The 26,456-nt window shown below is 37.2% G+C and overlaps 1 protein-coding gene across 11 annotated transcripts in view; it reads right to left on the bottom strand.

The window, feature by feature from the left end:
• Positions 1-26,456, bottom strand: part of RGS7 (regulator of G protein signaling 7) — a 599,504-nt gene that overhangs the window by 154,711 nt on the left and 418,337 nt on the right. For 8 of the 11 annotated variants that reach the window (XM_054660839.2, XM_054660821.2, XM_016941619.3 and 5 more), the window contains exons 5-6: positions 15,263-15,369; positions 9,379-9,430 (exon numbers count right to left, since the gene is read on the bottom strand). The exons of the other annotated variants lie outside the window; for them this stretch is intronic. In XM_054660839.2, coding sequence (XP_054516814.1) covers positions 9,379-9,430; positions 15,263-15,369 — 159 coding nt within the window. The remainder of the gene's footprint in view (positions 1-9,378; positions 9,431-15,262; positions 15,370-26,456) is intronic. 11 annotated transcript variants of the gene reach the window in all.

Genomic DNA, 26,456 nt, shown 5'->3' with positions numbered 1-26,456 from the left:
TAATTCTCTTGAAAAAAAAAAACTAGATGCTTTCCCACTAAAATAAGGAAAAATGCAAGAATGTCCTCTCTTGCTACTCCTATTTGCCATTGTACTGGAGTCCTAGGTAATGGAATAAGACAAGAAAAAGAAAAAAAGGGTATATAGTTTGATAAGGATGAAATAAATCTTTGTTCAGGAAGACATGTTTGTCTAGGTAGACAATCTCAAAGAAACAACAACAACAAAAACTCTTAGAACTAAGTGATCATAGCAAAGTTGCAGGGTACAGAAAAGTCAGTGGTTTTCCTATGTACTAGCAATGAAAAATTGAAATATGAATTTCAAAACACAATACTATTTACGTAAGCAGCAAAACTTAGGCATACATCTAACAAAGTATACAGAAGATATATATTAATAAGAGTACAAAATTCTTTTAAAAGAAATCAAAGATCAAAATCAATGGAAAGACATACCAAATATGTGGATAAGAAGACTCAATATTATTAAGATGTGAGTTCTTTCCAACTTGACCTGTGAATTCAATGCAATCTCCATATAAATCCTAGCACACTTTGAGGATATTGACAAACCGATTCCAAAGTTGAAGTGGAAAGCAAAAGACCCAAATTACACAACACAATACTGAAGGAATGCAATGACAAAGAGTTGACACTACCAAACTTCAAAACTTACTATAAACCTATAGTAATCGAGGCAGTGTGGTATTGGCAAAAGAAGAAAAAAAATAGATCAAGGAAAAAGAATAGAGATTTCAGGAAGAGACTTAGACAAGGTAGAAAAGGTAATCGAATGGAGAGAAGATCCTATTTTCAAAAAATGGTGCTGGAACAACTAGACCTCTACATGCAAAAAAATAAAAATAGACTCCAGATTTTACTAATTTCACAAAAATTAACTTAAAATAAATTATAGAACTAAAAATAAAATGTAAAACTATAAAACCTTTAGAATATAACATAGGAGAAAATCTAGGTGACCTTGAGTTTGGCAATGACTTTTTAGACACAACATCAAAAGCACAATCTATGAGAAAAAATTGTAAGTTGGAATTTATTAAAATTTAAAACTTTGATTCTTTTAAATACACCATTAAGACACTGAAAGACAAACTACAGACTGGGGGAAAATCTTTGCAAAACATATCTGATAAAGCACTGGTATCCACAATATACAAGGAACTCTTACAATTCAACAATAAGAAAACAACACAATTAAAAACTCGGCAAAATATAATATCTGAACAGAAAACTCAACAAAGAAGACAAACACTTGGCAAATATGCATGTGAAGAGGTGCTCAATATCATATGTTATTAGAGAATTGTAAATTTAAAAAACAATGAGATACCACATCTATTAAATGGCTAAAATCCAAAACATTGAAAACACTAAATGCTGGTAAGGATGTGGGGCAACAGGAACTTGCATTCATTGCTGGTGGGAATGCAAAATAGTGTAGCCACTTTGGAAGACTGGAAGTTTCTTACAAAGCTAAATATACTCTTACCATATGATCCACTTTCCTAGGTATTTGCTCAAATGAATCGGAAACTTATGTCTTCAAAAAAAATCTGTACATGAAGGTTTATAGCAGCTCAACTCATAATTGCCATATGTGGAATTGATTAAGATGTTCTTCAATGGGTGACTGGATAAACTATGGTATATTCATAAAATGGAATATTCAGTGATAAAAAGCAATGAAATATCCTGCCATGCAAAGACATGGAGAAACTATAACAAATCTTGTTAAGTGAAAGAAGAAAAGGCTCTACACTGTGTAATTCCAACCCTATGACATTCTGTAAAAGGGAAAACTATGGAGACAGTGAAAAGATAAGTGTGTGCCAGGGGTTAGGTTAGGGGTATGGATAAATAGGCATAACACAGAGAATTTTTAGGGCAGTGAAACTAAATGGTGGATAAATGTTATACATTTCTGAAAACCCACAGAATGTATAACACAAAGAATTAACCCTAATATAAACTATGGACTTTTGTTAACAGTTATGTATTAATCTTGGCTCATTAATTGTAACAAACGTACCACATTATGGTAAGTTTTTAATTATAGGGGAACGTATAGGTGGTATTGAGGCATTTTATTGGAACTCTGCATATTTTGTTTAATTTTCTGTAAACTTTGAGATTCTCTGAAAAAAAATGAAGTCCATTAATTTTTAAAACTCTGCTCCCTAGAACATGATTTTAGGAGCCACTAACAGCTGGCTTCAAAAACAGACATGCAGGGATGGATTCATTAAAAGCGAATGACAAAGGCTTGGAAAGTTCTTCAGAGGACAATAAAATAGAACTGTAGAGGCCCTCTTAAAGCTCTTATAAAACAAGCAACTGTGTAAATTAAATGCCAAAGGGAATCCAGATGAAAAAAAATACACACACACAATTTGTGTTAACGGAATGGATATATTTGAAAGCACTGCAATGTTTTAGATAAAGAAATAAATAATGTCTACTTTTAGAAAAATGAATTTCTTTCATTTTCCCCAATATCTTAAATTCTCAGTTTTCTAATATTATAGATAATGGAATTATTAATGGATTATGCAGATATTTAAGGCACTGTTATTTTATCAGCTATTCAAGGTTCAAGACACAGTTCTAAAGTCATATAGGCTATTAATTTGGTTTTATGTGTTTATTTCAAAATTCTTTTAAATTAGTTCACCATGTATTTGATCTCTTTAGTTGGTCATAAATCCCTTGTCATCTCTTCCCCAAAACAAAACTTTGGATATGGCAAGCTTTCTACCAATGGTAACTGACCAACTTAAAATCTGTCCCTGAAGGAAAAATTACTATTTATCTCAAATCTGCTATAATTATTTTATGTCAGCCTACAATTGGTGTGGTTGGCCAACTAGAATACTTTCTTTTTGCTGGCCTCTTATTATCATGTATGAAAGATGTATTGATTCTCAATATCCTTTTATTATTACTTTAGTATGGTTTTGGGAAGTGGAACTTCATCTTGTCTAGTTGTTTGGGAGCACTAAGTACAGTCTTTCTCCATGGGTCTGAAAACCTTCACAACATACTGGAGAAAAGACAGGCCTTCGGTTGAACATTTACTGAGGCATAAATCATCACCCTACAAGATAATGCGATGTTTTGAACAACTTCAATTGTCTAAATTGGGAGGTTCTTATGTGGGGACCAAATTTTTCCTTCTGCAACTGTCATATGTTGGTTTTGCCATACACACCAGAAAGTCTGTATCTCTCCCACACACACCTCTCCCTTCCATACTAAATATATATTTTTTCTGGCTAAATATTCCTTGTCCTTCAAATTCAAAATTTAATCCAATTCAAAAATTAATGTGGTTACCATGATCTTGACAAAATCTACATTGCAATTAAGGTCTTTTCAGATAGCCCAAGAACCAAATGTAATATTAATTGTATTACCACTAGGATGGCGTGAGTGTTGCAGTCACCTCAGGTGCAAAATCTAAGGGAGTGTCAAAAAACTCGGTAATCAAAATAAATAATATTTTAATGCAATATTTGCAAAAATAACATTAATCAAAATAATATTTTAGTGCAATATTTAAAAAAATAAAAATTAATGCAAAAAGTTCAAATGGACAAGGATTTGGGTGTGATGGGTGAGATGAGTCATACAAGTAAGTACAGGGGAGGCTCCTGTCTTTTTTGGACATTTCAATTTCTTGGAGTTAAAATCCTATTTGGATATTAGAGATTCAACCCTTGAAAGGAGCCAGCCTAAAGACATTGCTCCATTTGTACTCATTTCTTTTTTTAAATAATAATTTTAACTTTTAGTTTAGATTCAGGGGGTACATGTGCAGGTTTGTTACATGGGTATATTGCATGATGCTGAGCTTTGGGGTATGACTGATCCCAACACCCAGGTAGTGAGCATAGTCCCTAGTAGGTACTTTTTCAGCCCCTGCACCCCTCCATCATTCCCCCCCACCAGTACCTGCCAGTGTCTGTTGTTCTCATCTTTACATCCATGTATACCCAATGTTTAGCTCCCTCTTATAAGTGAGAACATGTGGTATTTGGTTTTCTTTTCCTGTGTTAATTTGCTTGGGATAATGGCCTCCAGCTGTATCCATGTTGCTGCAAAGGACATAATTTTATTCTTTTTCATGGCTGTTTAGTATTCCATGGTGTATATATATTACATTTTCTTTATCCAATACACTATTGATGGGCACCTAGGTTGATTTCATGTCTTTGCTGTTGTGAATATCGCTGTGATGAACATACAAGTGCACATGTCTTTCTGGTAGAATAATTTATTTTCCTTTGAATATATATCCAGTAATGGGATTGCTGGGATGAATATAGTTCTATTTTTAGTTCTTTGAGAAATCTCCAGACAACTTTCCACAATGAATGAACTAATTTACATTCCCACCAACAGAGTATAAACATTCTGTTTTCTCCATAGTCTTGTCAGAATTTGTTATTTATTGATTTTTTAGTAACAGCCATTCTGACTGGTGTGAGATGGTATATCATTGTGGCTTTGATTTACAGTTCTCTGATGATCTGTAATGTTGAGCATTTTCTTGTATGTTTGCTGGCTGCTTGTATGTCTTTTTTTGAGAAGTGTCTGTTCATGTCCCTTGCCCACTTTTTAACGGGATTGTTTCTTGCTTGTTGTATTGTTTAAGTTCCTTATAGATTTTTGATATTAGACCTTTGTCAGATGCATAGTTTGCAAATATTTTCTGCCATCCTCTAGGTTGTCTGTTAATTCTGTTGATAGTTTCTTTTGCTGTGCAGAAGCTCTTCAGTTTAATTAATTAGTTTTATTTAGTTTAGGTCCCACTTGTTAATTTTGGTTTCTCTTGCAATTGCTTTTGAGGACTTAGTGATAAATTATTTACCAAGGCCATTGTCCAGAATGGTATATCCTAGGTTTTCTTCTAGGGTTTTTATATTTTGAGGTCTTATATTAATCTTTAATCCATCTTGAGTTAGTTTTTGTATATGGTACAAGGTAGCGGTCCAGCTTCATTCTTCTGCATGTGGCTAGCCAGTTATTCCAGAATCATTATTAAATAAGGAATCCTTTCTCCATTGCTTATTTTTGTTGACTTGGCCAAAGATCATATGGTTATAGATGTGCAGCTTTACTTTTGGGCTCTCAATTCTGTTTCATTAGTTTATGTGTCTGTTTTGTGATGTGTATAAAATGGTCATTTCTAGGACCCTTTGTGTGCAATGTGTGTGTCCAGAGGTACCAGTAAAAACCCTGCCTCAGCTTCTGTTTCAGTTTGCTACAACTGACACTGTCTCTACTTCTTACCAAAGCTCTCTTGAGCTTTCCTGTGCCTTTGTCTCGAGCCCACATTGCAAGTCCTTAGTGCTGGATCTCTCTTGATGAGCAAATACATCTGGGAAAGCCCATTTCTGACTCCACTTTAACTGGCTTGAATTAGAATGCTTTTTGTACTTGCACGCAAAATACCAGAAATCTTATCCAACTTGATTTTCGAAGAATGGAGTTTATAAAGATATAGGACTTTTAGTCCGTATTGGCTTGTCTTAGTTATTGAACAGAAGCAAAACATTCCATTTTTCTATAAAACCAAGATAATTATGAAAAAGTAGTTTTTCATATCAACTGATCTATTGAGGCTTATGTTCAGCAGAACCTACTTGGTAAGTTTAAACTGGGGATGGAAACAGGTCAGGATACTAACAAAATGAAATAAACTGTTTTTGTTTTGTTTTGTTTTGTTTTGTTTGTTTGTTTTTTGAGATGGAGTCTCAGTCACCAGGCTGGAGTGCAGTGGTGCAATCTCAGCTCACTGCAACCTCTGCCTCCCAGGTTCAAGCGATTCTCCTGACTCGGCCTCCCAAGTAGCTGGGACTACAGACGTGCGCCACCATGCCCAGCTAATTTTTGTATTTTTAGTAGAGACGGGGTTTCACCATGTTGGCCAGGATGGTCTTGATCTCTTGACCTTGTGATACGCCCACCTCAGCCTACCAATGTGTTGGGATTACAGGCGTGAGCCACCGCGCACAGCCAATAAACTCTTCTTTAACCCGCCTTATGCAATAAAGTCCCTGTGCCCCAAAGTTGTCTTAGAAAAGACAGCCTAAGTAGTTACTGTGCTTTGGACTTCACAGCCCAAGTACATCACACCATCAATATCCTCTTTAAAAGCCGGGAGTGAGGTTTTATAAAAGTATGCTTTAAACAAATGGCAGCAGGAAATTCAAAGTTGGGTAATTCATATTGCTGCTATAATTTGTTTGCACCTAAAAAGAAAAATCATAGAAAATGAAGCATCATTCCCTGCAGGTACAGACACGGATGGTGTCTGAGATCATTGTTATTCTCTTCCTCTCATTTTTCTCCCATAGCCTCTTAATGGAATAATTACATTATTGTAATTTACTTGTATATAATTCAGGCAAGCTAAGCACAACCAATAATATGTTTCTTCAGAGGAAGAAAACCCAAACATAATAATTAAAGAATAAATTAGTTACTGTAAGTAGCAAGTATTCCAGGTTTGGGGAGAAAGTGTAGGAGATGATCCCCTCAGAAATGGACACCAGTGGATGGTAACATGTGTGGAAACAAGAGTGATTCCATCTTAGATGCTAATCTGCCATGTTGGCTCCTGATTAACCCTGAGTCTGGGAATGCCTCCAAGGTGTCTACTTGATGATTTACTCTCTATGTAGAAACACTTATTTACTCTGAGTTACACCTTTCCTCCACAACAACCCTTGATCTTGTTGCATACATTACCTGTAGCTGTAACACCCATAGCATTCTCTCAGCCACCCACTCATTCCTTCCAGAGCAAATATACTTTTCCTCCAGGATATATAAACCCTGGGTCTGGAAGGTTGTAGTGCGAAGGCCTACCTTTCTTGTGGCCACCCAAGACCACGCTTCTGTCTGTAAGTTCCCCAATAAATCACCCTTTTCCAACACACTGGATTTTTCTGCTCTGTTCTTTGGTTTCTTGGCTCCTTCTATATTTGGTGGACACTTCGCATATATGACCCTTTCACGGAACAATGTGAAACTTAAACATTCAGCATTTTGGGATGATCTACTTTAAGAGATGTTCTGTAAATGATTTGCTGTGTAGGCCATGACATTTCCTCAGGCTCACCACTGAAACATCAACCTACTATAAAATGATAAAACATGTGCTTTAAATGTGAGCACTCTAACATATTTATGAAAGACGACACAACAGATGGGCAGAAAGAAACACTGAGAATGGGAATTTTATTTTCTTTATAATTTTTTTTTTTTTTTAGACGGAGTCTCACTCTGTCATCCAGGCTAGAGAGCAGTAGCACGATCTTGGCTGACTGCAACCTCCATTTCTCAGGTTCAAGCGATTCTCCTGCCTCAGCCTCCCAGGTAAGCTGGGATTACAGGCACGCCCTACCACACACTGGCTAATTTTTGTATTTTTAGTAGAAATGGGGTTTCGTCATGTTGGCCAGGCTGGTCTCAAACTCTTGACCTCAGGTGATCTGCCTGCCTCAGCCTCCCAAAGTGCTGGGATTATAGGCGTGAACCACTGTGCCCAGCTGGGAATTTGCTTTTCAACAGGGAAAAGAGGCAGTGTATCTGCCAGGCAATAATGATGACAAGCACAAAACACTAATTTCAATGTATTGAGTATGTGAGAGGACCAATACTAGTTTCCTTAGCTGTATTAATTTGAATTATTTTAACTAGGAAGTCAATATGATTTCTGTTTGAAAAGTGAGCAAACTGAGGCTCAGAGATATTGCATGCCTAAAGTCACACAGTTGGTATGTGGTTATGACAGTATTTATGTTCAGGTCTGTCTGCCTCCAATGCCTGGGTTTTTCTCTATGAGCTCCCTCTCAGCTGTTCCAGTGTTCCTCCACTAGAATTTCATATTCTTTAGTGAGACAATCTCCAGGCATTATCCCAGCTTGAATAAAATGCTCCAGAAAGTTCTCCAACTCACATCTACAAATCAGTAGTCGTTTTGTAAAATATCTTCTTTCTCCAAGGACCTCAGTTTTGAGGAATGTGTGTCCTGGATGAAGAAACTGGCATTCTCACTACTGGAAAGAAATAATTTTGTCTCCGTATTAATTTTTCGGTATTCTGGTTTTTAGATTTTTTTTTCATGAGTTATGTTAGTTTTGACTCTTTTGACTAGAGCCTGACCATTCTTGGATGATCTACTAAATTCAAGTTTCTGAAATGACACACATGAGAGATAGCTTTATTGATTTTCTATGAATTTTCTTATTTTTTCTTCTTATAAAAATGTCTCTCCAGGAGCAACACCAAAGAAAGCCAAGCTGCTGCAAAGCTTCTCACTGCCTTTGTATATTATGCTGGCTCCTCTACCTCAAACGCTTGCCCTGCCTTCTCATCTGAAAAATCATTCCTCTTAAGATCCAGCTCAAATGTTACCAGTTCTTTCGCAAAATCATTCTGGAAGACCCCAGGGAAAGTCAATTTCTCATTCTTTTAAACATTCACATAATTTTGCATATATCACTCTCCTATTCACTTGACACTCTACAGTAACTCCTTCTGTATAATTCTATTTTCCCATCTAGCCTGTGAGCTACCCAATAGTGTCAATGAACTCAGTCCCCTTTGCGAACCTAGCATCTTCTACTGCACTGGCATAGGAAGAAAAATACTCAATAAACACTTGCAGAAATGACATTTAAAAACCATGCAATCTTGTCTTTGAAAACTGTACTGTTCAGGAAGATCTAAGAAGATGAATACTTACTAGGGGCTCTTTTTCTCCTTGAAGACCTTGAGTGAAATAATGGCTGTTGAACCAAGTTTCTTCTAAGTTCACTGAACTTGATTTATTAGCACTGAATTTTCTTTTTTAGCTTTTTTTTTTTTTTGCTTGTAATTGGCCTCTTCATGTTTAACACAACCCTCCACTTATAAAAATCATAGGATGCTTCACAGAACAGTGAGAAAAGCGGACCCTTGGGACGTCAAGGGACTTACTAAAAATCACACAGCTAAGTGGGAGAGTTGAACTAGAACTCTGGTTCTATGGGTCTAGTTTTTATTCTTTCTAGTAGGCCAGGTTGCTATGACAAAACAATAACCCCTTTAAGCTTATTTATAGCTCTTTAACCTAATCAGAAGGCTTTCTTTAATAGTTGCAGAGGGCACCATACCACAGAGAAAGTTGTCACGAGGTCTGGTGACTTTCCAAACAAAGCCACTTATCAATTCAATGTTAAAAATATTGGTCCCATCCTGAGAACTGTGGTTTCCTTTTCTTAATGATAAAAGCAATAAAACGCAAGTACACATCCGTCTAGACATACAGGCTGTCAATAATAAAATAATGAGAGATGGCACTGACCATAATCTGTGTTTTCCGGCTCCCAACAATTTGATGGCCAAAAATAGGGGGTCTGTGGAATGAAAAGAAGTGGAACCCAGATTAGACAAATAAAAAATTAGTGGAGTTTCTGGCCAGTGAATTACATTTATCTTCCACAATTCTCTATATTAGTTTGCTATGTTTTATAATACAGAACATGTTCCAAGAGAGACATTGAAAACTCTTTGTCTACATGTACTTTGCTGACCAATTGCTCAGCTTCTAAACATGTGTAGTACCAGCAAGCAGGTATTTAGAATGTCATCCCTTTGCTGTAATTTTACACCAACTGACATAAAGGCAAAAAGGTCTGATTGTATATTCAAACAAAAAGTATTCATCCACACAGAGGACTGAAAGAGTATTTATGTTCAGCAAGACTCAGGATGAAATATATTTAAATATAACAAATTGTTTTCTATGAATCATGTATTTCAACACTGCTTTTGGTAGCTCCAAAAAGCTCAACCAACCGATAGACTCTTTCTCTGAGATCTGACAATGATTTGCCTGGCTCCATTAGTCATATAATTCAGTTCTCAGCATTGTCCAATGAGATTAAAGCAACTTTTTACTCTCACTTTTAAAGACATTTCCTAAATTCCTCTTGTAACTAATTTCTACCATTTAGTAGTGCAACAGGGTGACTCGAGTCAATAGTAACTTAATTATACATTTAAAAATAACTAAGAGTGTAACTGGATTGTTTGTAGCACAAAGAATAAATGCTTGAGGGAATGGAGATCCCATTCTCCATGATGTGATGACTCCACATTGCATCCTTGTATCCAAACACCTCATGTATTCCATACATATATACACCTATTATGTGCCCACAAACATTAAAATTATAAAATTTAAATTTAAAAAACCTACAAAAAATAAATAAAAATAGAAACATTTCCTTACAAAGACACTTGTTGCTCTAAAGTTTTAAACTGCACAAATCAGAGATTTTTTTAAAGGAATAGTGTCTTAATTGAGTGATACAATCTACAATAGGCAGAATCCAGATTCTGTAGAATCTAGAAACTGATTGACTAAACTACAAAGAAAATGTCTGACTGAGAAAAACTTTATTATTATCATTAACATCTATATTTTCTAAAAGGACTTTCCTAGCCCTGCTAGCTGAACATGCTTGGCTCCTGACCACGAAGAAACCTGATGATCACCTGTCTCCTTATCAACCCCTAGTCCCTGGAATGATGAGGCCTGCAGGACTCACTGTAACAGTGATATAGCAAATATCAGTACTGTGGGCTTAATTCTATCTGTTAGCTAATTACACTAACTACCATGTGCAATAAGCATATTTGGAGTCATCTCTGATTATCTGATCATTTTCCCCTCTAGAAGAGAGACTCTAAAGAAGGGAAAATGGGTAGATAGGGAGAACTGTTTGAATCTCTACAGAAAAGTCTTTCCAAACTGTCTCAGAGGCCCCCCGACCACCATCACCCAGGGATTTCGACTTACCCTCCGTTCTTTCTTGGGAATTATAGTAGTAAAATAAAGAAGGCTACTAACAGTAGTTTTGTGAACATGAGAACAAAATCATCGTAGGAATTCTGAAGAAAGAAAAAAATACTAAACCACTAGACAAAAGAGGATAGTAAGACTTTATGTGGGTCACCCTCATCACCCCAATCTCACTTGACTCCATAGGAGATGAAGCTTTGAGAATTCGATTTCTTAAAAATAAAATTGAATCAGGATTCTAGGATAGCCCTAGGGAGACAAAGTAGTTAAAACTTTGCTTTCATGTACGGTGTCTTTTTTTTTTTTTTGAGACAGAGTCTCACTCTGTTGCCCAGGCTGGAGTGCAGTGGTGCGGTCTCAGCTCGCTGCAAGCTCCGCCTCCCGGGTTCACGCCATTCTCCTGCCTCAGCCTCCCAAGCAGCTGGGACTACAGGCGCCCGCCACCATGCCCAACTGAGTTTTTGTATTTTTAGTAGAGACGGGGTTTCACCGTGTTAGGCAGGATGGTCTCAATCTCCTGACCTCGTGATCCGCCTGCCTCGGCCTCCCAAAGCGCTGGGATTACAGGTGTGAGCCACTGTGCCCGGCCTAAAAACGATTTTCTGATGTGCTATCTATTTCTTAGGTTTTATAAGAGATATCTTTTCTACTTTGGTATCTTTCTTTTTTTTTTTTTTTTTTTTTTTTGAGATGGAGTCTTGCTCTATCGCCCAGGCTGGAGTGCAGTGGCGTGATCTCGGCTCACTGCAAGCTCCGCCTCCCGAGTTCACGCCATTCTCCTGCCTCAGCCTCCCGAGTAGCTGGGACTACAGGCGCCCGCCACCACGCCTGGCTAATTTTTTGTATTTTTAGCAGAGACGGGGTTTCACCGTGTTAGCCAGGATGGTCTCCATCTCCTGACCTCGTGATCTGCCCCCCTCGGCCCCCCAAAGTGCTGGGATTACAGGTGTGAGCCACCGCGCCCGGCCGGTGTTACTTTCTGAGATGCTTCTTACGGAGTGCGTTGTTCCCTCTGGGTAGTTTCTATATTTTGGGGAGTATATATGTGTATGTATAGGTGTGTGTGCAGGCATATCTATTTATCTAACCTTAAAATACCTATTCTACTCAGACAAGACATATACTTTTTTCCCACAAAAGCACAAAAAATATTCTCAACTGCATTCTTATATTTTTCTTCATTCTCCATCATTTACTTTAGTGAGAATTTAATGACTGTAAAATTAAAGCATAAAGTAATTTTTTCTTGTGATATTATGTGGAAATGCCACTAAACCAATGTTCTTCACTAATATGGAAGATTTTTTCTAAGAAGTAGTGTTTTGATCTGTAGTAAACAATAATATAGGAGAACAACAAACTCTTACAGTTTTTTTGGAATTTAAATACATACTTTCATAGTTCTACCATACATTAGGACATTTTAATGCATGAGTTTCTTGATTTTTCAATATTGGCTTCCTTAGCTAGGATGAAACTCATCCAAAACTGTTCAACTGTTGTTCAATAACTGTCGGAGCATATACTAATATATTGAAAGTCATGAAAGAGAGCTAAAGAATTACATCAGATCTCATTTTCAGTTAGCTAAGAGAGGATGATTAGACAATTGTGACTTTACGGTAAATTTAAAAAAATCACATGATTAAGACATGTACTACAAATTTGAGACAAATATATAAACTGTCATGCCAATGAAATAAAGATTTCTGTTTGTCTCAAATTAATGCTTTGAAGACTCTTTAGATTTTTTTATTATTATTATTTTGAGATGGAGTCTTGCTCTGTCACCCAGGCTGGAGTGCAGTGGCACCATCTTGGCTCACTGCAACCTTCGCCTCCTGGGTTCAAGCAATTCTCCTGCCTCAGCCTCCCAAGTAGCTGGGACTACAGGCACGCACCATCACATCCAGCTAATTTTTGTATTTTTAGTAGAGATGACGTTTCACCATGTTGGCCAGGATGGTCTCAGTCTCTTGACCTCATGATCTGCCCACCTCTGCCTCTCAAAGTGCTGGGATCACAGGCGTGAGCCACTGCGCCCAGCCTAGATTCTTAATGATGGTTAGACTCCCAATCATTCACTGGAGGATTTGTAAACACGGCATCCCAACTTTTCTACTTTAATTTATGATTTTAAAATATCCTTCCAAGGAGTTGAATTTCACTTCGGTGTAATAAAGAACTTTCGCTGCTTGGAACCAACGTAAAAATAGAAGTGAAGACCTTGAATAATAATTTGTTTTCTATTATTAGAACTCTTCAAATATGGACTGGTTAATGACTTGGTAGACATTATAGTAGAAATTCAGTTACCTCTGAGTTTTCTGGTGTTTTTTAAAATCTTGGTTTCAGAACTCTAATATTATTAGATTTACAAATGTGTTTGTTATATTTAGATACTATTTCAAATATGGATGCATCATTAAAATATGTAACATTTACTATTTGGCACTAATGTAATTTTAATGTGTATATGTATAGATAATGTTTATTTTATATCTGCCTATCTATCTCAGCACACTGAACTTGACAACTCTCTGTCTATCCCTAGTAGTTACATAATTCATATGTCATTTGTACCCATTCCCTTGCTTTGTTCTAAAGCTCTTTTAAAAATTCTCTCCTTTTCTCCTGTGTGTATGGTGATCCCTTCCTTCACATGGCTTTTTTTTTTTTTTTTTTTTGAGACTGAGTCTCGCTCTGTCGCCCAGGCTGGAGTGCAGTGGCACAATCTCGGCTCACTGCAACCTCCATCTCCCAGGTTCAAGCTATTCCCCTGCCTCAGCCTACCAAGTAGCTGGAATTACAGGCACATGCCACCACACCCAGCTAATTTTTTTTTGTTTGTTTTTTTGTAGTAGAGATGAGGTTTCACCATGTTGGCCAGGCTGGTCTCGAACTCCTAACCTCAAGTGATAGCCCGCCCTGGCCTCCCAAAGTGCTGGGATTACAGGCATGAGCCACTGTGCCCGGCCTCAGGTGCCCTTTTAGACCCATGAGCATGACTAAGACATGTAAACCTTGTCTGTCTACTACATTTTCTGGGAATAGAGATTTCTTTAAAAAAATCAGGAAGCATTAGTCACATAAAAACAATTTATTTGCTGATCACCAATAATTCCTAGTTATTAAAAATTTAATCTTGGGGCCAGAAGTTACTTTAATAATATGCTATTTTAAGCTACCATTAGTGTAAGTTTTGCTGTATAAAGAATAAAGCTCCATTAATGTAAAGCTTTTTTAAGTTACGTAATTTAACTAAGTGCTTGAATACTTAGGTCAGTATCACAGTTTCAGGATACAGCTTTATTTCCTCCTAGCTCTTAAGTCCAAAACTGTCCTACGATTATTCGCCTTGGAAGAAATGAGTCCAAGGAAGGGGCAGTAAGACTGTTCTATGAGGACAATAATCTTTAAAATGATTTTTTAAAGCAAATGATTAAAGTGATTTTTAAAGCATATTTCCTCTTTGTTCTCAGTTTTCCCAAACAAATTTTAGGCACTCTGATTACTATTCAGTCATTTATGTAGTCATAGAGCATTTAATAATACTTAGAACAAGTGAGAAGAAGGCTCCAAAGTCTGAAAGTTGGACTGTGGGGAGAACCCTCCAGCAAATACCTCTTGGAAATGGATTAGAGTTTGACATCCAGCATTTTATGTGCCTTAATTTTACAGGCTAGAATCTGCTAGTCAGTTATTAATGAGCCATAATGTCTACTGAAATGTAGAATATACTTTAGGTAAATCAATGTGAACTCAAGTGTCAAATATACTTACAATGACTGAAATTAGAGTCCACAATCATTGCCAGAAAGAATAATAGCATCTGTGTCATTTGCAAATGACCTAGAATGACTCTTATCAGTTTGCAAGTTATCTGAGGTGTCCTGTTGCAGTTGAGTGCACACACACAATATATCATCATGTCAGTCTTTACAGATTTGTAGAAGAGCCTAGGATGCTGAGAGTTTATTAATTAGCTGAATCCTATCTGGAGTTTCAAGCATTCCCGTTAAAATTTACTTGGGCTGAAGATGGTCTGGATCACAGGCAAGGGTCAGACAGAGGAAGACTCTCCGGTCCTTCCAAATGCCATTAAGTCACTTTATGAATTTCCCTTAAGCTTTTCATATAAAATAGAACTTCAATCATCACACAATTTAGCTTTCACACATCATCTTGACTAAGCATACTTTATCTTTCTCCGTGTTTATTGCTTTTTATGTCTTTAGTTTAATGTTAATCAGTTTCTAACTAGCCTAAGCCAAAGTAAAATAAGTCATAGTTTTTAAAAGTTCTGTTCAAAAGAAACCTAACTAACAAATGAAATGCGGGCTTCTAGTTTACTGTTAAAGAACATTTCTAATAAACTTACTTGAAACCGGTAAAAGGTGCCATCATCCTTGAGTGTGAGGACATGATCTGAGATTGGAAAGAAGTAGCCATGGGCAGCCATTAATGTTCCCAAATGGAGCGCCTCCACTGTTTTATGAAAACAAACAAAGAACATAAAAAAAGCCTTTTAAATGTATTCTTTTATAGGAATGTAACGTTTTTGTGTGGTTCCTTTTGTCAGATACAGTAAGTTCCTCTTGAAAGATTTAATTTCTGACTTCCTTGTTCTTTGTTCTCGAGATAAACTTCCTTGTCCCTTCTCCTAAGCTACCTGCTCTGTAAACAACTTCTCCTACCAGTCCCAGTCTGTAACTCACATCTCTTCCTTATTTGGAAACAGTCCTCCTTTACTCCTGGCTACCCATTCTGTAAACTGCCCCTCCCACTGAAACAGGTCTTCCAGCCAAAACTACACTTCCTGCCTTTGCCGTGCCCTGACATGCCCAAACATGCCTTGTACCGAAACGGACAGCCTCTCCCTTCCCACCTAATTAGCCATATTCAATTTTAAACAGTAGCCAATCGGGTCAGTTTAGATTGTGTGGTACGACTCCAGCCAATGGGGACAGGACACAGAAGCAGGGACTAATAGCGTTAGGGATAAAAACCCCTTCCCTCCTTTGTTCGGTGTGCTCTCGCAGTGGCCAGAAGTGTGAGTGGCACCCTTCTGCAGAAGTAAATTTGCCTTGCTGAGAAATCCTTTGTTTGAGTGCTCGTTTTCCTTGTGACTCCGAGCTCTTGTTTCTAACACTTTAGAGTACATTCTTGGCATTCTGAAAACCTGGCTTTGTGCTTTTTCTTCTTTTTTCAGCTCTTTCTCACAAGACACTAAGATGGTTCTAGTTCCTGGTAGCAACTGCCATGACCAACCTCATCCGATGACAACAAGTCCATGAGAAGATAAAGTTAAGAAACGTTAAAATGGGAAGGCTCTTCTGAATCTGTAGAGTATGTCTCCCTCATTTTATAGATGTGTGTTGGCCCATGTGATAATGTTCTCTCACAGGCAGTTGCATTTGGCATTTATAGCACTTTAAACTTTTAAAAGTTTTCATTTGCATCACCTCATTCTCAATATCATAGCAATCTAGTACCATCAGTAATGTTTCTAATGATATGGACCATTATTTTGTGATGCTATGAGGGAATGTTAAGGCATCAAGGACCATGTATGCTGCACTATTGAATCTACAGACTGGTGATTGTAAAGATTGTTCTAGCTTTTACTATTCTATACAGTGTTCTAAATATGGAGTAGGAAGAGATTTATTGGACAATGTAAACATATAGTCTGAAACTAAGGCTGTAATACTCATACTGTCTATAGCCGCCAACAATTTCTTCCAACAAAAGGGTTAGTAAAATTTGGTCAATAGTTATTACTGCGTTTGTGCAGAGATGACATAAAGTTTTCTAACTTAAAGGCTAGAAAATATGAAATTATGCAAAATAGTTTTCTACCCCAACAAAAAAAATATATGTACAGTTGTCCCTTGGTATCCTCAGGGGATTGGTTTGAGGACCTGCACAGATACCAAACATCAAGGATGCTCAAGTTCCCCACTTTGCCCTCCCACATCTGTGGATTTTTGATCATGGGTGGTTGAATCCACAGATGTGGAAGTCATAAATAGAGAGGGCCTACTGTATGTAGAAAATACCAGAAAAGTTAGATTTATTTATCTGTTTATATATCTTTATGTATAATTCATTTATACATTTATTTCTGTTTCTTAGTCAAGAAGCTAGGATTCTTACAGCAGTTCTAGGACAACATGGATCTATCTATATCTCCAGCCATCAACCATGGGGAGCTTTTACACCTCAGTTAAGAACTGAGTAACTAAGTAGCTAGCTATGGTACAGCAAAGCATAAGAATCCCATCCTTTTACCCCTTACACCTACATAAATAAACAATTTGTTGTTAAATTTTTATCTGTTTTGGGGTACTATGATGCCCCTTGAAATTGTTATCTAGCATTTTGCAAACATTTCAATTGATAACTTCTACCTCTGATCTCTCCCTGCATTGTTCTTGCCAATAATAAAGAACAACTGCCAATTATTCTTCATTCTTTGCCCTGGCTTTGGAAGACTGTTACTAAATGCTCCAGCCATCATCTCCAAACTCGCAATCAAGTCTCTCTGTATAGAATGTTGTTTTTTGTACAGAGGAGCATTTTTTTTCATCAATTTTGTGCATGTGTGTGTGTGTGTGTGTGTGTGTATTTCCATCATTTCAACATCCTTTCAGTTCAAAGTCAAGGCCTTCTCAAAGCATGCATTGCTCATAGCAACATGCCTACCTATCCTTGTTAAAACTTTAGTGCCAGGGTGTCATTGTGGAAAGAACAAGAACTTTGGAGACACCCACTGTCTTCTGTTACTTTCATTCTCTGTGCCTCCCCCATCTATTAATAAAGGTCATAAACCTACCTGGCAGGATTGACGTGAGAATGACATAAGCACACTTGAAATGAAATTGGAATCATGCTTCCAGCCTAGTAGGTACTATGTATATGGTAGCTACTGTGCTTCATTATTTACACACAAAATAATTTTTACTTTTCTACAAACCACTTTCAGAGAATCTACTTCCATACATTTGCCTTCTGCTAGGTTGAATGAATATTTCCAACACAAAAAAACATAAAAGTTTGAAGTGATAGATATGTTAATTATTCTGATTTGATCATTGCACATTTCATGTATTGAAATATTACTCTGTACCCTATGAATATCTAACAAAAGTTTTAAAAAGCTAGGCTGAGTGAGGAATCCTGACAGTCCTAAGCAGCCACGTTCATCAACATCATCTTATTCTTTTTTTTTTTTTGACTGTCTGTAAAATTAAAATGGTAAGAGGATCTAGAAAGATAGTTGGCCCATAACAAATGAGCAGGTGATTATAGTCCTGGTTAAATTCTGAATCCCTAAGTACCCCTGTGGACGAGTGAAGAATATGCCATCCCAAAATACCCCAGATTGTTTCAAGTTGAAAACACTGGATGAATTGTAGTTTCAGAAAGGGCTAGCTGGCCTATCTCTTCCTATATGCAGCAAGCCATAAAGATTCCTCTGGGAGGGGTATCTTGCTTTTGCCAGGGCAAGAAAATAGCTCTTATCACCAGAGACTGGGAGTTGGGGGCTGCAATGAACCTGAATAAAGGGCTGGATGCGGTGGCTCATGCCTGTAATCCCAGCACTTCGGGAGGCCAAGACGGATGGATCAATTGAGGCCAGGAGTTCAAGACCACCATGGCCAACCTGGCGAACCCCGTCTCTACTAAAAAAAATAAAAAATAAAAAAATTAGCTGGGCATGGTGGCAGGCATCTGTAATCCCAGCTACTTGGGAGGCTGAGGCATGAGAACCACCTGAATTCGGGAGGTGGAGATTGTAGTTAGCAGAGATCACACCACTGCACTCCAGCCTGGGCGACAGAACAACACTCTATCTCAAAAAATTAAATTAAATTAAATTAAGAAATAAACTTAATCAAGTAACCCCTACCTTCCACTAGTTTTATGCCCCCAATATATTCCCTAGTGATTCTGCTAGAAAATTTACTGCCTTCAGCCAGATTTTCTTTGTTCTGTCATTTTTTTCTTAAATTTATTATTGTTTGTCTAAAAAGTATAGAAGTGTCTTGCTTTGGCCATTTCTTCAGACTTCACACTCTTGTGAAGATCCCCATGTACATGTAAAACTAATAAAATGTGTATGATTTTCTCTATTAATCTGCCTGGTATCCACCTGGTCTCCAGATCCACAGAAGAGCTTAGGGGGGTTGCAGATGATCTCTGACTTCCTTACACCTGTTAGGGAGTATAGGGTGGGGCAACATGTAACATCCTTTGCAGGTGGCCCATCTGTCTTCGTATAGCCATCTTTATTATTTTAGTCCCAGCAGTCTGTGGCCTGGGAAGATAGTGTTAGCACACTTTCCCGGAAGAAAAATTAAGTTACGGCACATAAGGAAATCTGCGGAGTATAGATACAAGAAGGGAAAACTGAGATGCCCAGGAAGATAGACAGTAAGAGGAGCTTCTGAGTTCTAAGCATAGGAAAGAGTGTGACTAAAACCAAGCCAAGGAACAACAAAAAGCAATTGGGTGTTAAAGTGTTGTTGAGGATTAGAAAAATAGAGTGAAAGTAAATATAGAGATGCTACAAAAAAGAAAAACAGAAGTGAGTGATCATAAGACTATTCTTGGCTCCTGCATCTCATTAACTACTAATTTACAAGTTATATACTTATAGAGTGCAAAGCGTATGTTGGCAGGTTCTTCTTCATGTAATACTACCATAATTAGTCATTAATAAATGCTTGCAAATGAGAATGAGTGAATTAGTAAAATTCTCCTTCCTTTTTTGAGGTACAATATTTTCATTTGATTTGATGATATGCATTCTCATTTTACTTCTGAGTGATACTTATGTTCCATAATTTTACAATTAAGGAAAATTTGTTTTGATACTTTGCATCATGTCATGAATTTAGTAGAAATATACTGGTGGTGATATAGGTAAGACCTAGATTTAATTTCTATGTGAGTCACACACATTTCATATGTCAAGGTGAAATCAAACCTTTTGACTTAATAGTTAAGAGGACTGATCTTCTCACAATGCTTACAAATGGTTTTAAGATTTTTGGTCAAATAGTAATCTAGAGGTACTGAAATAATAATAGACATTTTGTGTTCATTACAGGATCTCCAGAAAATATAGCTCCAGAGCAGGATAAATGCCTAGATGAAAAATCAGAAAGTTGGGCTGAATTTTTTTGCTTCATTTAGGATGACAAGTTTAGCACTCAGCATATCCATGGCAAAAGTAGCAAGTGAATCAATATTTGCTAAATCAATGAACAAGGACATTTATGAGTAAATGACACACCAAGAATATTAAAAACCTAACACTGCATAGAAAAACACCAGGCTAATTATTGTGTGTTATAAGCTGTTGAGGTGGGGCTATTGTAGCTATTTTGTTGTGAGAAAATATAATAGTGATATTAACAAGATAAATGCCAGTAAGAATGGACTTGGGGCAGTATTCTCAAGACAGACTTGTTTATTGTTAGGGACAAACATGGTGCCACAGTTCCCTGTGGTCCCACTGCTCCGAAATCTTAGCACCATCTTAATCTAATAAGAATCCATAAGACCGCTGACAATCTTGGAACAAAGTGTTGAAAGAGTTTACTGAGTAATCTATCAAGATCACTCTCCCAATAACGGCACGCAGATGGCCCAGCAGCATCACGCTTCACGGCAAAATAATCGCTAATTAATCTTCTCGTACATGTGTTATTCTCTTCACCCACACAGCTAAAGTTCAACAATAAACCTACTAAAAAATTCCAGCTTATTTTTTTGTTTGGATATTCAAGCCATGAGCAAGCTGAGAAACAAAAATCCATCTCCAAACACCTCTGATTAAGTGAACAGCCTAGAACAGCTTTGTTAAGCCTGATACCAACATAGGATGATTTCACCCCAAACTCTAAAGGAATGGTATTATCAACATCCTCGGATAGCAAAGAGAATTCTCCACAGCATAATTTGCTTTTGACCACAACGACTTCAAAAAGTTAACAGGATGAAAACCACAGTATAAAAGAGGCTTGTGGAACTCCAGGGGTGCAATCGGTTAGCTCACGGTGCTTATAAAAGAGGCTTGAGTACTTGAGTGTAAAGTACTCTATATTTACAATGTAATTTTAAAACTCAGTAATATTTTTCTTACCCAGAGGCTCAACTTCTTGCAGCCTCCTCTTCTTTTAAATACAGCTCATAATTTTGCAATGATTAATAAAATGCCTCTGAGTCAAGAAAATAATGTAAAAACTTCACTGAATCCTGTATTTTTATCACTATCATGTTATTTACTCTTATTTATGTGCATGTATTAACATTTTTTTCATTTCCAACACAGTATGATTAGTGTGTGGGCAGAAATATTTTAAAAGAAAATCTAAAAAGAAAAAAGATGGCAGCTGATTATATTAAGGAAACAGAGATGCTAAAATGAAGACAAAGGTAAGTTACTTAATGATAAAATAACAGGTATTCATCAGGACAATTCTGAGCCATAAAAAGAAGATATGTTGGACTTGTTATTTTCTGTTTAAGAAGACATGGAAGTGGTCATTTTAGAAATCCTTCAAAATATTATGCTTTGTTTTTTAGAACTGGCATTTGGAAAGGTAAGATTATTCATGTAGAAAAATCTCATACGTGGAACATTTTATTCTCCAACAAAACCAAGTAAAAATGGACTATTACCATATGTAGAAATTTCTGAAGTAAGTTTATTTTCTCAACAGTAGGAGTTAGTAAAAGAAGTACCTCAGCTTTCATCTTTTTAAAAAAAAAACATCATTTGCATGTAAGAAAAATCAAGTGCCGCTTTCTCAACAGCAATCATAATTCGGGATAGAGAAGTGAATAATAAGGTGACATAGAATAGATAAGCTAAAAGAGATTCTATTTGGGAGAAATAAAAACAGAATCATAATTTATATCAACATTGAGGAATGCAATAAGAAATTAATATAAGTAAACGCTATTTCCAAAAAAGGAGCAGAGTACAAAGGCTATGCCAGTCCCCTGCCTAGGTTCACATCCCGGGTCCCTCATTTGCTGGCTGTGTGACCTGAGCAAGAGACTTGGATTCTCTGGGCCTTGGTGCCCTCATCTGTAATCATGTGTAAGAAGTTGACAAAATACTAATGCCAAAGATTAGCGGTAAGGATCCATTGAGATAATATGCGCAATGCACTTAAAACACAGTCTGCCACACAGACATGCTCCTGAGATGAGAGTTATTATCAGTTGATACTTATGAAGTGTCACATTCAGGAGCACTTAATCTAGTTTAAGGGGCGATGGGAAACATGAGTAGCTAGTGTTGCTCTGGGCTTCCCAGTCGTGTTAAACACTTCCAATTCAACTCTATTTTAAACGCCCCAGGTGATCAAACCAGAGTCTTTTGTGTGCTGAAATATGCCTATGTTTTTCCCTACAGCAAAGAACACTAACAAAATCCCAAAAAGAAATTAGGGACAAACTTATTATATATCACAGGGATAGCCACAGATTTCCAAAGGCGGCATGCTCCGCACGCTAGGTTTACAAAACCATACTGTGAATACCAGATGCCAATGAGAGACCTGCCTGCTTTAGAGGACGACTGATGTAAGGACACCCTGAACCTGACAGTAGAAGAATAACAGGGACAGAGAGAGCACGGGGACAGCAATCAGAATGGGAGATGAATTCTTAGGGAAGCATAATATTTGCCTAGGACTAAAAAAAGAAAATCGACATTAAAATAATAAAGCAATTGGCAGTGAGAGCAACAGATAATCATAAGTCAACGATCTTTTTTACACACACAGAGTAGACCAGTCTAGATGCCTAATGGCAGTTATGACATCTCAGGCATTCTGCACAGATGAAAAATCATGCTGAAATTTGAAAAAATGATCCATGTAATACTGGTGTGAATAACTGGTTTCACATCTACATTATACAGCCTATATGATATTAGCATGTTCATTCCCCAGATTTAGATAGGTAGTTCCATCAGCCAATCCTTTAACAAGATTCTGTTATATTATATGTGTGTATATATATATATATATATATATATATATATATATATGTTAGGTGCATAGAATAGTATTCAGATGAGATAAAAATCATGCTTACTTCATCTAAGTACAGTGTGAGGAAACCATCACAATGGCAAGGGCCAGGGCAGTAATAAATTACAGTGGAAAACAACATTCCATCTAAAATTCAGTATACATTCTGCAAAATTTCCATTAGTTAATCTGGCTGAATGAGCTGGAAGAAAGTAGGGCACTGAATTAACTTTTTAATAGGCAGAGGAGTTTCTACAGCATGTATTTCTTCAAATCAGAGAGAGCACACACTGCCAAACAAGCACATGTGGAAATCATGGGAAAAAAAGGCTGAACTGCAAGTCATGGGGCTTAAATTCTAATCCTAGTGCCTGTAACTGCATGTCAGGAGTAAGTCACTTCCTTTCTTTTGTTTTGAGATGGAGTCTCACTTTGTCACCAGTCTGGAGTGCAGTGGCGCGATCTTCGCTCACTGCAACCTCCGCCTTCCAGGTTCAAGCGATTCTCCTGCCTCAGCCTCTCAAGTAGCTGGGACTACAGGCATGCGCCACCACGCCCGGCTAATTTTTGTATTTTAGTAGAGTCAGGGTTTCACCACGTTGGGCAGGATGGTCTCTATCTCTTGACCTCGTGATCTGCCTGCCTCGGCCTTCCGAAGTGTTGGGATTACAGGCGTGTGCCACCACATCCAGCCAAGTCACTTCCTTTCTTAGAGCTGGCATCTGTAAATGCAGCGGGGATCACTAAAGACTTTTTAGTTCTGAGTCCATGACAAGATGTGCAGTCAAAACACTAGCTAGAAGTTGTGGCAGAGCAGCCGCCATCCTTATTTTTGCCTCCTTGTGTCAAAGGGAAATGGATTTTTATTTATTTCTCAGACATTCTTGCCATTGCCCATGTCCCAATACTCTAACACGAAAGAGAAAAATAGCCCAATATGAAATATAAAAGCTGACTTTAATTTCAGTTGCTTATAACTCAATCCTGATGATTCTCAAGAGCTGCTATAGTATAGAGTTTTTGTACACAGAGCAAATGAATGCTTATTCCGAACAGGAACTGGTTTTACGCGTGTGTTCTATTTACACATTTTCAAAAACTAGTTGTAAAAACGCACACGTCTTGGGATTAGCCAATAACACATCCCATGTGCCAAAATATCCTGAATGCATTTTGTTTGAAAATCAAATATCACTCCTAAGGAATAAGCAATATAGTCTTCTCATAATACCTGTTAATGGTATCTCTTTTAAAAATCACTATTCCTTAATATTTGAACCATAATGAATGATAAGTCTAATTTCAAAGCCACAGCCTTGGTCACTGAAACAGTCACGGTTTTTATGAAATTTCAAAACAAAATCAGTGGAATGCACTTTTATCTGTATTTTGCAGAAACAAATGCTTGAATTGAGAAAAGCGTGTAGGACGTCAGGACTGATGTTTGCAACTTTTGAATAATCTTTACAGCAAAGTATCATTTTAAAAATCCTAGTTTATATAAGCACATGTATTTATCAATTTTTATTTTTAAAATCTCTGTGTGTATATGTTGGTGTATGAGTTTTAGTAACTAAAATAATCTGAAAATAAGAATTTTAGATTTTAGAATACCTAAAATCTAATACACAAGCTTTCCATGAACCTACTGGATAGAGATCATCTTTCTCAAAATTAGTTTGGAAACTAGATATGGGTAAATTTGTTAAATAAGATGTATTAAAACATTTTTTCTGTTTGCTGTTTTAAAACCAGCACAGTCTTTCATAAACAATTTGATTGTAATTTTAAATACCACAATTAAAATTATAACTGCTGCCTAACAATAACAATGAGGCAGGTTCAGAATCCATAATGAGTAAATTCAGATGAGTTATTAAAAGTATTAACAACTCCCCTCAAAAATCCCCCCCTCTTTTCTTCACCATTCTGCTCGCTAATTTCACTATTTTGTGTAATTAGCCAGAACTTAAACATCAGATGTTTTTAAAGAATTAAAATCAGGCTGGGCATGGTGGCTCACACCTGTAATCCCAGCATTTTGGGAGGCCAAACTGAGACGATTGCTTGAGACAAGGAATTCGAGACCAGCCTGGACATCATAGTGAGACTCCATCTCTACAAAAAGTTTCTTAAAAAATTAGCAGGGCATGGTGGTGCACGCCTGTGGTCCCAGGTACTTGGGAGGCTGAGGTGGGAGAATTGCTTGAGCCCAGGAATTTGAGGTTGCCGTTAGCCATGATCATGCCACTGCACTGGGTGACGGAGTAAGACCCCCTCTTTAAAAAACAAAAATTAAAAAAGAATTAAAATCAATTAGCCTCTAAGAAAATATGGTTTCATAAGGTTCTTTTAATAAAGTACATAGTGAGACAGCTTTATTTCCAGAATTCAAATAAATTCTAGGGGAGGTGGGGGACTGGGGCAGGCTGGTCAATGGGTACAAAATTACACTTAGGCAGGAAGAATAAGTTTCGGTGCTCTATTACACAGTAGGGTGACTATAGCAAATAACAATGTAGTGTATATTTCAGGATAGCTAGAAGAGGAGATTTTGAATGCCGTTACCACAAAGACATGATAAATGTTTAAAGTGATGGATACGGTAATTGCCCTGATTTGTTCATTATATTATATATACATGCATTGAAACATCACATCATACCTTATAAATATATACAACTATAAGGTGCCAATTATAAATAAGAAAAGAAATTCTAGATGCTGTAGGTGATATTAACAAGAAGAAATGTCTGGAGCCTCAGTGGATCAGTAATCTTGGTGGACAACACACACATGCCCCCTGGTGGGAAGAGTACTGCATTATATGGGGCAATGGTTATGAGCCTGGCCTTTGAGCCAGACTGCCCTGGCCCTGCTGCATCTTAGCAGTTCTTTAGTCTTCAAAATTCAAATTTTTACCGTTTTCATTATGTAATAAGCTTTCCTATAAATGTGATCATCATTCTTAGAACACGTATCTTCAGACTGGCTTCTCTCCTAAATTCCTGTATGGTATTCTGAACAGCCTTTGTGACATCTCCACGTGAGTATTGAATAAACATTTCAAATTCATCATGTCAAAATTGAATTGTTGGCTTTCATCTGAAACCCACTCTCCTCGCAGTTCTTCTCACCTGAGTTAATATCAGTGACTTTCATTCCACTGCTCGGACCAAAAAGCTTGGATCGTCTGATGTCTTTCTCCCATTCACCGACTCCAGTCCAGAAACACATTCTGATGATCCTGTTTTGCTGTATGTTCTTAGAATCTGCCCTCTTATCAGCCACCGACATCCACCACCTCCACCACCCCAGTCCAACCTCATATCATCCTGTGGCTGAGTCACTGCAACAACATTCAAACTAATTTCATTCACACTTTGCCCTTTGCTATGATGATTATCTTAAAACATATATTAGATCAAGTTGCTCCTATGCAAGCCCTCAACAATTTCCCCTATTTCTCAGGATCGAAATAAAATTCCTGTCATAGGCTTTACAAGATCTTATATG

This window comes from Pan troglodytes, chromosome 1 (genome assembly GCF_028858775.2).
Source record: "Pan troglodytes isolate AG18354 chromosome 1, NHGRI_mPanTro3-v2.0_pri, whole genome shotgun sequence".
In the NCBI taxonomy this organism is placed as follows: domain Eukaryota; kingdom Metazoa; phylum Chordata; class Mammalia; order Primates; family Hominidae; genus Pan; species Pan troglodytes.
Note: the sequence above shows the minus strand (reverse complement) of the source record. Positions and strands in the feature narration are given on the sequence as shown.